General features: G+C 38.8%; 2 protein-coding genes across 2 annotated transcripts; one reads left to right on the top strand and one right to left on the bottom strand.

Annotated features, from left to right (window-relative positions):
- Window positions 1–380: 380 nt before the first annotated feature.
- Window positions 381–3,392, bottom strand: LOC117916489 (probable calcium-binding protein CML48). Its single transcript, XM_034832556.1, has 5 exons — window positions 2,814–3,392; window positions 2,131–2,177; window positions 1,234–1,409; window positions 1,121–1,139; window positions 381–865 (listed from the first exon to the last, which is right to left on the bottom strand). The coding sequence occupies exons 1-5, from the start codon at window positions 3,142–3,144 to the stop codon at window positions 761–763; spliced, it is 678 nt and encodes a 225-aa protein (XP_034688447.1). The 5' UTR covers window positions 3,145–3,392; the 3' UTR covers window positions 381–760.
- A 188-nt stretch (window positions 3,393–3,580) lies between these two features.
- LOC117916490 (DNA polymerase epsilon subunit 3) lies at window positions 3,581–11,617 on the top strand. The gene is made up of 4 exons (XM_034832557.1): window positions 3,581–3,782; window positions 4,227–4,345; window positions 10,394–10,546; window positions 11,159–11,617. The coding sequence occupies exons 1-4, from the start codon at window positions 3,610–3,612 to the stop codon at window positions 11,293–11,295; spliced, it is 582 nt and encodes a 193-aa protein (XP_034688448.1). The 5' UTR covers window positions 3,581–3,609; the 3' UTR covers window positions 11,296–11,617.
- Window positions 11,618–11,655: the final 38 nt, after the last annotated feature.

Here is an 11,655-nt window from a genome sequence, read left to right as displayed (position 1 = left end):
AGGAAGTTAGGATTTTTATGTTTTCCTTGTCAATAAAAGTTGAGTAACAAACTTGGATTATTTCTTCTAAATAGCTTTTAGGAACAATAATTGAAACAATGAAAAATACTGTGAAAGTTTTTAGATTTTACATAAGTGACAATATCTTTACAAAGAGAAGATCAAGAAAACTATTTTTCATTCTAAAGTTCCGAAATAGAATTTTATTCCTGAAAACAATAAAAAATGTTTCCAGAACCATTCTCAAAAATTGTTTTTTTGAGAATTGCTTTCGAAAATGTTATCAAACAAGTCTATAGTTTTCATCAAGAAAGGAAATCAGAGTTTCAAATGATGCAAACAAAAAGGACAGAAGAAGTACTAAGCCACAAGCAAGTACCTTTAACCTCATACAAAGAAAACCTCCTCTTATTGTATAGCAAAATTCTCATTTCTCAATATAAAAAAGCTTGCTTGAATCTAATACCCAAAGCAAGCACTGAAACACCTATAAGATTACATAATCAAATACTACAACACCAACTCAAATCCATACATGGCACATGAATATGAACATGAGAGACATGAATTTGCCATAACAGACACTAACAACAGATTCTAGAAAACTTTCAAAGAAGAAAAACATATCTCAAAATCTCAAAATACAGTAACAATCCATTTAACAACTCACAGAATTTGCAACTTATTATGCCAATCAAATAATCAAATGAAAAGATACAAATCAGAACTTTACAATGGAAGGTATTACATCCACTTGATTCTACGCTACAAGAAATGGAATGATCATAGACAAGAATGCATCGTAGGTGAGTGTTGCTGAACCAGTGTAACGTGGATCCTTCTCCTTGAATTTTTCAGTCAAACCCTGGAATTGTAGTGACAAATTTAGAGATCAGAGGCAATGATAAAAAAAAGGACGTAAGAGTTCTTATATCTCATGAACTATATATAGCGATGGCCACATGTGCCTCTTTGACATGGAAAATTGGGTCAAATTAATAAGTTTTTCATTTTTTTTTTCCAACTTTTTGGGGTAGGTTGACCAATTTAAATTACTGGAAAGGGACAAATCAAGTAGAAAATAAAAAGATTCAGGATTCCCAGAAATTAGTTGGCTTACCTTCACAATCATCCCACACCTGCACATCCAACAAAACAAAACATTAGAACCGTTAAGACACTTACTAAATCTAAAAAATTTGCATCCAATGTGTTCGATAAGACAAGACTTACTCAACAAAACTGTCAAAATTGAGTTCAACCCTCCGGCCACTTCGATCATCATACTTGGAAATCAGAACCTGGAGAACAGAAGGCGGGACTGCATACCCAAGACTGTAGAGAGCATCCTTTAGCTCCATGGAGTCAATCTTCCCACTTCTATCTCTATCAAATCTTTCAAATATGGCCTGCATGTAAGTGAACAACGTTAATTCCACAAGTATCAAGAAAATTATCCAGACTGAATTTTTTAACATTGGAAGAACATGATGTTTGGAAGATATTTTGACTTGAACGGTTGCAGTACAAGTCAATCTCCAATTAGGTCACCTAAATCAAGGGTTCCCCACTTCAACAAGACCAAAAAAAAAAGTGGTGTAAGATCCTTGTAACTTGCAGAAGAGATAACAAAATATTCTTCAGGTGCCCATTGTTTTCAAGAAACACCACAACATCTTCTCTATAAATGTAGACAACCAACCTTTTCAGTGTCATTTTTTTTTATTTTATACAAAGATGGAGTTAGACCCAAGATCATCTGCTCTATATAAGCATTAGAACCCATACCTACCAAAAATCCTAGTCCATTTACAAATATCGGGAAACTAGATTGAGGAAAGAAGTGATAAAAGCCATTGAAAATGTTGTCCTGCAATTATGATCCGCTGGCATGCCAAAGCAATGCAGTATACCAGGTAAATGAGGATAAAGGCCCAATTGATTTTTAAGATAAGCTAATTTGAGCAGAAAGTAAACAAGGTTATTTTCCTTCATTTTTGAGAATCAAATTTCTACATTACAAGACCATCAAATTTCATTTTCATGGAGATACCAAAAGCTAGATGTGTTCTCTACAATTATTCAAGAAAAATAAAATTAAAGCTGGAAGAAAGCGACAAGAGTACTCACTCGCCATTGACCGAGACAACTCCATAATGCAGCAAACTCATTAGGCCCTGTGCAAAGGAGTGATCAGACTAATCAATACATACAACAAACAGACACACAATGCAAACAAAAAGAATTGAATATAAAGGAAAGCGCGTTCTGGAATTAAGCTGGTCAAAGCAATTGAGGAGGAAAAATGCCGAACTGGAACAAATGTGAAAATCATTCGCGGATTCACATTCACATATCCAAATTCAAAACGAAAACAGCATCTTACATGTGGCACACGAGTTCTTCTGTTTCCTTTTTCTTTTCAACAGATACAAAAGGAAATTTCACAATTGAAGGCTACATAAAAGGAAACAAGGCCCAGGGGAAGGAAGGAGCAATGGGAAGATTGAATTTGGAGTTTATTCTAGTTTCGAGAAGGGGAAAAACCCAGAATTTTTGAAGCATAAAATCAATAAAAATAACAAATCCCTAAGTTCTTAGCTATTGCTATATGTCGAGAACTTTGTTAATTGAAAAAAAAAATGCAACTACCCTGTTTGGTTCCCGAGAAAACGGAACAAAAAAACCGAAAATTCAGAAAGAAATGTTACAAGTTACAACGAGAAGACCCAGAAAATTTCAAACCCGAAAATTCTGAAACAACTGTTACAACGAGAAAATAAGGAAATTTTAAAAAGGCAAAAGGATCTCACCAATCCCCAAAGGAGAGCTGGGATTCTTAAAGAGAAACATGAGCAAGCGAATGGTCCGGAGACTAAACCTCTGATACCCAGAAGAGAGAGCTTGTTGGAGCTCAATCTCATCTATATATCCACTCCTGTCCCTGTCCACCATTTGAAAGCTTCTGATGACATCTGGGTGTGTCCCTGGTGGAAAAGAGGAATGCCCATATGAAGATCCATGCCAGTGAGGAGGCTGACTGTAGTGGGGCTGAGACGAGCTGGGAGCTTGAGGATTGGGCATGGGTGGCGCCGAGGGGGAGGGGGAGTGGGATTGGGGGTTGTATCCGGAGAAGGAAGCCATCGACGATGAAGCAGGAGGCAGAGTTGCAAAGGGAGGGGAGTGATATTTGATAATTGTTTTGGGAGTGTTGGTGATATTATGAGAAAGGTCAAGAAGAAACGGTGTAAATGAGGGTTGAAAGATTGAATTTGATTTAAAGACGACAACAGAGTCGGCGGCAATGGCAGCGTAAGCGCGTCGCACTCTCCTTGGACGGCGCGTGGAGCCTTCCTCAGATGCTTCTTGGAACTAGGAAGTATGGATGATGGCTTTGGTGTTCATCCACAACATAAAAAAATAGAATTAACTTAAAAAAGCTGGGTTAGGCTGGACTTAAAAGAGGTTGACAAGCCCAAGCCCAAAATGTCGAGTCCAAAAAGTTGGCCCACCTCCCGATGGCGGGAAATAAAACCTAGAAAACATGTAATGCTTCGGAGAGAGAAAGAGTGTGCTCTGAATTGAAAGAGACAGAGAGAGAGAGGGGCGATGGAGAAAGTGGCAGTTGCAGAGGTGGAGGAGCTGCCCAAGACTATAGTGCGCAGGGTGGTGAAGGATAAGCTCTCTCAGTTCTCCGATGACGGCGATATCATTATTCACAAGGACGGTCTTCGCGCCTTCTGCGAAAGTGCACGCATTTTCATCCACTATCTATCCGCCACGTATGCAACCCCTTTCTCTCTCCTCTGAATTTTTCTAGGGTTCTTCGGGTTTCTTCGTCTAGTTTGCGTTTTTTTTTTCCTAGAATCCTGAGGAAGAAGTAGCGTGAAGGCCGTATGTTTTTATGTTTGTACATTGTTTTTGGTTTCCGGGAAAACGCGGAAGTCATTTTAAGTTAAGCGGTCCTGTTAGCGTTAGTTTAAGAGCTCGAGTGCAGCAGCTAAGGAGGATCTGATGCACTTGAGATTGTTGTCCAGGGAACCTGTAAATTGTCATTGAATTCGATTGAATATTGAACCCGAATATTTCTTGGCTCTGAATAATAGGGGCGCTAAAAACCCTGATCTTGGGATGGTATTTGTGGTGGAAATCTCTCTCTTTGACTCCCATTCATTTGGTAACTCATGTTGTGTGCTGACTTTTATTCGATGGCAATGTTTGTGCAGTGCAAATGACTTGTGTAAGGAGTCTAGGAGGCAAACAATCAATGCTGATGATGTTTTGAAAGCAATTGAAGAAATTGAGTTTCCTGAATTTGTTCAACCTCTTAAAGCCTCTCTTGATGGTACCAAATTTCCATATGTTTGATTGTATCTGCTTTCTTAATGCCTTGGATTTATGTGTGTGTGTGTGTATTCTGTTTTTGCAACTGAAGATCTTTTATTTTTTTAACAAATGGAATTTTATTGGAAGTAGAAAAGAGAAGACAGGAATCAATAGAAAAACCAATGTATAGAGGGGGAAATTAGGGGGGGAAAAGGAGGGGGGAAGCAATCGAGAATCTACTTCAGCAAGGTCAAACATCTAGTAAGTGAAATGCACTATGAACTCGTGAAGCTGTCTTTTCCCCCTCTTTATCTTAGAAGTGGGCTTCCCCATTATGGGATCTTGGGACCCAATAGAAGTATAATTCCAATCTGGAAGTGGTAAGCCTCGTTTCCCCAATGTTTTAAAAGGCTATTGAGGCTTATACTTTGAGGGTCACCTCAAGGAAAGGCAATGCAAATTAACCGTGAGGCTATAGCCTCAATATAGGGTAAGCAAGGCTTAAGCCTAACCCTGTTGAGTCTTATAGGCTATTAAGGCTTAAGCATTGAAAACTCAAAAAGGTTTTAATGGGGTTTAGGGCCTTTACAGGCTTCCTTGTATAAGAGGTTTAAGCCTTAATGTTCATTGGTTTTAATGAGTTATGCTTTTACTAGGTTTTGGCATATATTAATAAGGGTTAAATCTTTTTAAAAATAAGGGCTTAGTTGACTACCAATTAATCCTTCAAGTGGAAAGGATAAGAAAAGATTAAGAAGAAGAAATAAAGGAATTATTGGTCATTGTAGTGATTGAACTTATATATAATCATTATCTTCTTTTTCATAAATAAAGGAAAAAAAGATCACTCTAGTTAATGGATGATGAAGAAAACAAGTTGACATGAACATCAATGGAGAGGATAATAGAACATTTGGATATAATTATTATTCAATAAGAGATCCTACTAATCACAGTGATGGTAGTTTTGAAAATAATTTGATCAACACATGATAGGAAACTATTAAAAATGACATACAATTAATTTGATTATTATGAATTGTATGGTTTTCTCATTATTTAGCTTTTATGTAATTTTATTAGTATTTTTAAAATTCTTTTATTTTCTTTGTATTATTTTTGTTTACGTTGAGACTTACACCTTGTTCCACCTCTAGGCTTATGCTTTACCTCTAGGTTTATGCTTTGCCTCATTTGGGAAAAATGCCTTAAGACCCCTTTAGCTTTTTAAAACATTGCATTTCCCTAATATTATGAGTGACCCCAAGAGCACTGAAGGTTGGAAGCAATAGAGTCGAAGTCCTTCGAAATTTCCATTGAGGAGGTAAATGGTGATTTGTTAGGGAAAGTTGTGGAGAGAGACAGGAGCTTCTCTAGTTGGATTAGATTTGGGGAGTTTAGATTGTCTCGCCCATTGGAAAGAGTGGAGTTGTGCTGTTGGGAGGAGAAAGGTTTTTTGGCTCCTTCGAAATGGGAGGAAGGGGGGAGAAGGTTTAGGTTGCAGTGTTTTAGCAATGGTGTTGGCAGGTTTCTCTCCAGTGTTTAATGGCCTCTGCGGAGGCAAAGAGATTCATTCTAGTCTTTCCAGAAGGCAGCGCAGTTCCAGGGGGCTGGTGTACATTGGCTGTGGAACTTCGTAGCCTTGGGGTGGTTCCTCCCTCTCAAGGGTTTAGGGGAGGTGTTCTTTAGAAGGAGCAGTTGGAGGAAGGGAGCAAGACAGTTATACTTACAGTCGAGACTTATGTAGACAAAGCTCAGAAGGTTTTGGGTGAAGTTGGGGGGGGGGGGGCAATTTGGATTCAACTTGAAGAAAGGGAGGTTCTCTCAAGGGTCCATTCTTTAAAGTTCAGTTTGGTGGATAGGTGGGGAGATCTTGGAGACTTCTAGCTGTTAGGAGATAGGTGCGATGATTTCATGGTGGTGGATGAAGATATTGCCTGAAGTTGCAACAAACAATGGGCCAGAGTTCTTGTAAAATCTGATGGGAGAAAGCTTCTTGGCTCTCTTCAAGTGATGGTAGGGTTGGTTTGCTTTGCTTTATAGTGTAGCTATGGTGGGAAGTCCCCTTGTGGATGTCACAGGTGGTCTCAAAAGGAAACTAGTGAGGGATAAGGGTGATGGGAGTTCATTCGCCCTAAAGGAGTTTGGAATTGGCTCTCTGAAAAGTCAAAAAGTTTTGGGTGAGGTGGCTGCTTGTGGTTGGAAAGAAGCTTCTCGAGGTTGGAAGGGGAAGGATGTTATGAGGGAGGGGGAGGCGTGTTCTAATGGCGTGTCTAAGGGATCTGCAGGCTTATATAAGAAAGGCGATGTAGTTGGCATTGCAAAGAGGGGTTTAGGGAGTGGGTTGGGTCGAGTGGTTGATAGTTAAGCCCAAATAGCGGACAATAAGCCCTTAGTTGGGAAGTGGGCTGATTGTGTTTCTAATAAGGGCTTTGCTGGGCCCTCTTTTTTTGCCTACCCTAAGAGTTGTGAGGGGCAGTCTTGAAGAAGCCCTTGTTTTGGGCCTGGAGAGGTGCTTAAGGCAGGCCTCACCTCTTTTAAAGGAACCGATGGGTACTTTTGCTATGTCATTCTCCCTTGCGACAAGCAAAGTGGGTATAGCAGTGAAATGGAGCCATAGGGTTGGTGGTTTGAGCATAAAGGAGAGGACTTGTGGGGAGATGTTAACCTTGTGTTGCTTGCCTTGTTGCTGGGAGGGGTGTCCTAAGGTCTGACTTGCAAATGCAGGGAGGACCTTTTCTCTTTGACAACGCCCTGTTGGAGGAAGCTACAAGATTTTCAAGTACTTCTCCCCTTCTAATGTTTTATGTGGGTGATTTAGGTGCCTCTTCTTTTTCTTTGGGTGTTTCTAATGTTTCATTGGATGGGAGGAGGTCTGCGGGACCTAGGGTTCCAGAAGAGGGCTGTGGATAGAAGGGGTTGTTTGGAAGTTGACTCGATTAAAATGTTTTGGGTGGATGGTAGTGAGGTCGTGTTAGAAGGTTTGGCTAGATTAGTTGGTGATGATACACTGAAAACTTTTCTGGGAGAGATAGAGGACAGTAGGAGCGATGAGGATGGTTGTCGCCCAAATGATTGGGCTGACAGTTGTTTGGTGAATTTTAGCAAGTTTTTGGGCATGCTGACTGTTGGTTATGAGGTGGAGATTTTGAAACTCCTAAGGAAATTGAAGGTGGGGAAAGAAATAAAGAGTCAATATAGCGCTTTTAGGAAAAGGAAAGTTTGCTTATCAAAATTTCAAAGAGAATTGAGGAAGTTGGAATGCTCGGTTAATTATCATCAAGTTGGAAGGGGTAGGAAGGGTGGAAAGAAGGGTTAGGAGTTGGTTTTAGTTAATCAATGAAGTTGTGAATACTTTCTTGGAATGTTTGAGGGGCAATGACAAAGTGAAAAGAAGCGTAATTAAGTACCTGATCAGATCACAAAGAGCGGTTGTGGTTTGCTTAAAGGAAGAGCTTTTCAAGATAAAGAACAAAATGTCCATTTGATAAATGTTTTATTACTTTGTAATCTTTCAGGTTTAGCGTGTACTTAAGTGAAGGGTCATTGTCCTTTTTTGATGTTTCAGGTTTGGTTTGTTGTTTCTTTTCCTTTGTCCTTTCGCTTGTATTCGGTTGTTACTTGTATACTTCATGTGTACTTTGTGTGCCTTTTCCAAACACTTTTAGCATATTTGCTTTGTTTACCTATCAGAAAAAAAAAAAAGAAAAAGGTTGGAAGAAATATTTATCATTGTTTTCTCTAATCCTCCTCCACCATTCCCCATAAAGAGCCTATGTCAAAGCAAGTCATTCTAATAGTAGTGGCAAGCGAAATGGGAGCAGCTGAAACTATGAAAACAGGGTTATGGAAGAGCAATACAAGAATAGCTGCTCATCAAGATCCCTTACTTGCCCTCGACCACTCCCCCTACAAGCTATTCCTTTCTTTGGTGCACCTCTGTGGGCATTTACCTAGAAGGGCTCCATTTAGTAGCTCCAACTTTATTATCCCCAAATCCCAACTCTTTCATGCAAACACACAAGCTCCAACCAACAAGAATCAAGATACACCTTCCTCTCTTCCCAAACTTTCCCCAACTGAAGTTTCTTTGAAACTTCTCTAGCCTGCGACAAACTGAAGTTGATATTAAGAGGGTAGACAAGAAATATACTGGTAAGCTTGAAGCAGTGCTTTGATCAAGGTAATGTTCCCATCATAGGATATCATGCTGACTTAGGCTCTATCAAGGCTCCCAAATGGATGTAAGGTAGTGATTGGCAGCCTTCTAAATCTGGAGGCTCAAGCTCTTAATAGAGAGTCATTGTTTATGACATTTCTAGCAGGAATGTGTTCATTCTGCTCTAAAATCTCCTTTTAACCAGTGACAGCCTCAAAGAGCAACACATATCTAAGGTATCCTAACTGCCTCAAGTCTGCCCCACAAAAGAGAAGAGAATCATTAGCAAAAAGCAAGTGACAAATAGGAAGACCATTCCTCACCTCAGCTCCACCTGGAAATCTTGCAACAAGTGACCATCCAAAGCCCTATGGACTAATCTACAAAAAGCTTTTGTCCATCAATAGAATGAACAAAAAGGGGGAGAGTGGATTCCCCTAACACAACTCCCTAAAACTACTAATGAAACCAGATGGGTACCCATTGACTAGCATAGAGAACTGGATTAAAGAGATGCAAGGTCTTAATGCAAGAGAAGATTCTGATTAACATGATTATAAGCCTTTTTAGTATCTAGCTAGCAGACAACTTTTGGAATTAAGATTTGAAGTTCTCAACTACTAATCAACTCCCTCACTGGCTAACAATGCTGCACCCAATATCTAATGGGCTTCAACAAAGCCATTGTGGAATTCTTAGATTATTTTACTGCTAACTGTTCTAATTTTTAGTGCTAGACCTTAGTGAGGTATTGATACTGTCATCAAAGATGGTCAGAGTAAGCGCCCTTTTTTTGGTCTGAATAAGTTGTGTTATCATGTGGTTTCAAAATTTCTACATAACATGATAAGGGGATTTCATGACAATTATGTTTTTGGATAGTTGGTTTAATTCATTATCCTTTACTCATCTTGATCAATCATTTATTCAGGCAATTTCCAAGTGCCTTGATGAATAAGGAGGGGGTCCTTTTTCTTGTTAGTTCTAAAGAGGTACTTTCTATGCTGCAAATACCAGCGGAAATGGGAGCTTCATGTTTGGTGTTGACTTTTAGTGGACTTTTTATTTAGGACATACTCATAGGTCATTTTTTCTTAGAACATGGTTGGATCATTATGTCGAAGGAACCCAACAATCTAGGAAGTTGGTCATACTCACTCCTACCCTGTTTTCCCACTTGCACTATTTCTCTATTTTGTTACTTATCTCCATGGTTAGAAGGCCAAAACCATTGGAAGGTTTTTAAAAAACCAATGATCTAGTAGAGTAGCACCTAGAAGGGAGGTAGGGGTGGTGTGTATGGGTGATTGTAAATGTTGCAAATTTCAATTCAGATAATCCTTTGAGAGTGTAAAATGTCCACAATCAATCAACCACAAATGAGATGAAGGATTTTTACGTTGAAAACCCTCACACAATGTGTGGAGATAAAAAACCATGGGGTCAGAAGCCTTGAATCAATAATTTACTCTATGAGAAAGTAGTGCACAAAATTACTTGGTAGATGTTGCCCTTAGACTTACTCTCTAGAAAGGGTGTGGACTTCTTGTCGCAGAATGGGATACAAAGTTATTTTGCATACTGAAATTTTGTTTGGACTCTCACCATTGTTTAATCAACTAAATTATATAGGTCAGAAAGAAGTATCCAACTGGTGAGGAGAAAAATCAGTTGTGAAACTAGTGGCACCTGTATTTTGTATTTAGGACAAAAATCCAGATAAAACATTCTTGACAGGCCACAGTATAAAATGAGAGCCATAAAAGGGCTCAAGTGTGAGTTCTCACTATTGTCAGGAACATAGTATGAACAATTCAATGATTTGAAGCATTAATTTCCTGCATGAAACTACATTTGATGGTAATGAAATAGCCATGAACTGTAACTTTATATTGTTTTTTCTCGCAGAGTTTAGGAAAAAGAATGCTGGAAAGAAGGCCGGAGCTGCAAAGTCAAAGGAAGCAAAGAAAAGAAAAGAAGATTCATCCCTAAATAATGAGGGTGACAAGGGTAAAAATGATGGTGGAGATGAGGGGAATGAGGTCAAGGATGACTCCCATGGTAATGACTCAGAATATTATGTAATATGTACATTGTTGTTTCCTGCTATAACACATCACAAGATCTTAGGTTTTAGCCAAAAGAGTAGACCGCATCAACATTCATGTCCCCTTCATCATCGTCTGCCTAGTTCTTTCATCCCCATTTCTATAAATAATCTATGTTAGTGACTCAGTATATTCTAGCTATGGACCAACTATGACCAAAGAAGCAGTTTCAGGAAATGGAATAATCAGCACTGATAAAACTAGGCCTGTGACAAGAGAGAGGATTAATTAAATTTGTTGACTAGAAGCATATTTATGTGCAATTGACTAGTTTTTTTTTTTGGTAGGCAAATATGTGAGTGTAGTTTAATGGTATTCTTGGTGTTGCTCTGGTAGTTAACACCCTTTAACCATTCAGAGCAATCTCAGGTGCCAGGAAATGGAGCTGTATCTGTTGATCATCACCACATTGATCATCTTGATGGTTTGAAAATGTCAAATATCAGAAATCAAGATGTACTCCGTACCTTAAAAGACAAATCAGAATTAAATAAATTTTCTTCATAGCAGGACTATTTTTTAGGAAAGATTTCCCACTGGATTCCTTTACTTGGTTTCTTTTCAGAGCCGAAGCAGAAGAGTGCAGGAAAAAAGTCAGGAGCAGGCAAATCAAAGAAAGTGAATAAGAAGAGGAAAGTAGAAGAAGTGAAGCAAGATAATGAAGGCAATGAAGATGAGGATGACTCTCATGCTAACGAGTGAGAATTATTATTCATGCTTTTCAGAGGGAGGAAAAAACAGGATCCTGTTGCTCTAAATGCCATTTTATAGTCCTACACAATGCCTGAAAAGTAGGCTGCATCAATTTTTGTGTAAACTGTTTTACCAAATCTCTGGTAAGTATATGCCTGAGTGATAAAATTGCATTGGCCATACACTTGATTTGCGTTGGCCATACACTTGATTTTTTTCTTCTGTTTTGCAACTCGCCGATTTTCTATAAGAAGTTTAGGGGGTGAGCCTGTGTAGTCTCTATGTAGTCTCTACGATATATAGAATGTAACTTATCATTGGTTCTTGCATTCCTATAAATTTATTTCGCTTATAAAATTTTATTTTTTT

Source organism: Vitis riparia, chromosome 6 (assembly GCF_004353265.1).
Source record: "Vitis riparia cultivar Riparia Gloire de Montpellier isolate 1030 chromosome 6, EGFV_Vit.rip_1.0, whole genome shotgun sequence".
Lineage (NCBI taxonomy): Eukaryota > Viridiplantae > Streptophyta > Magnoliopsida > Vitales > Vitaceae > Vitis > Vitis riparia.
Note: the sequence above shows the minus strand (reverse complement) of the source record. Positions and strands in the feature narration are given on the sequence as shown.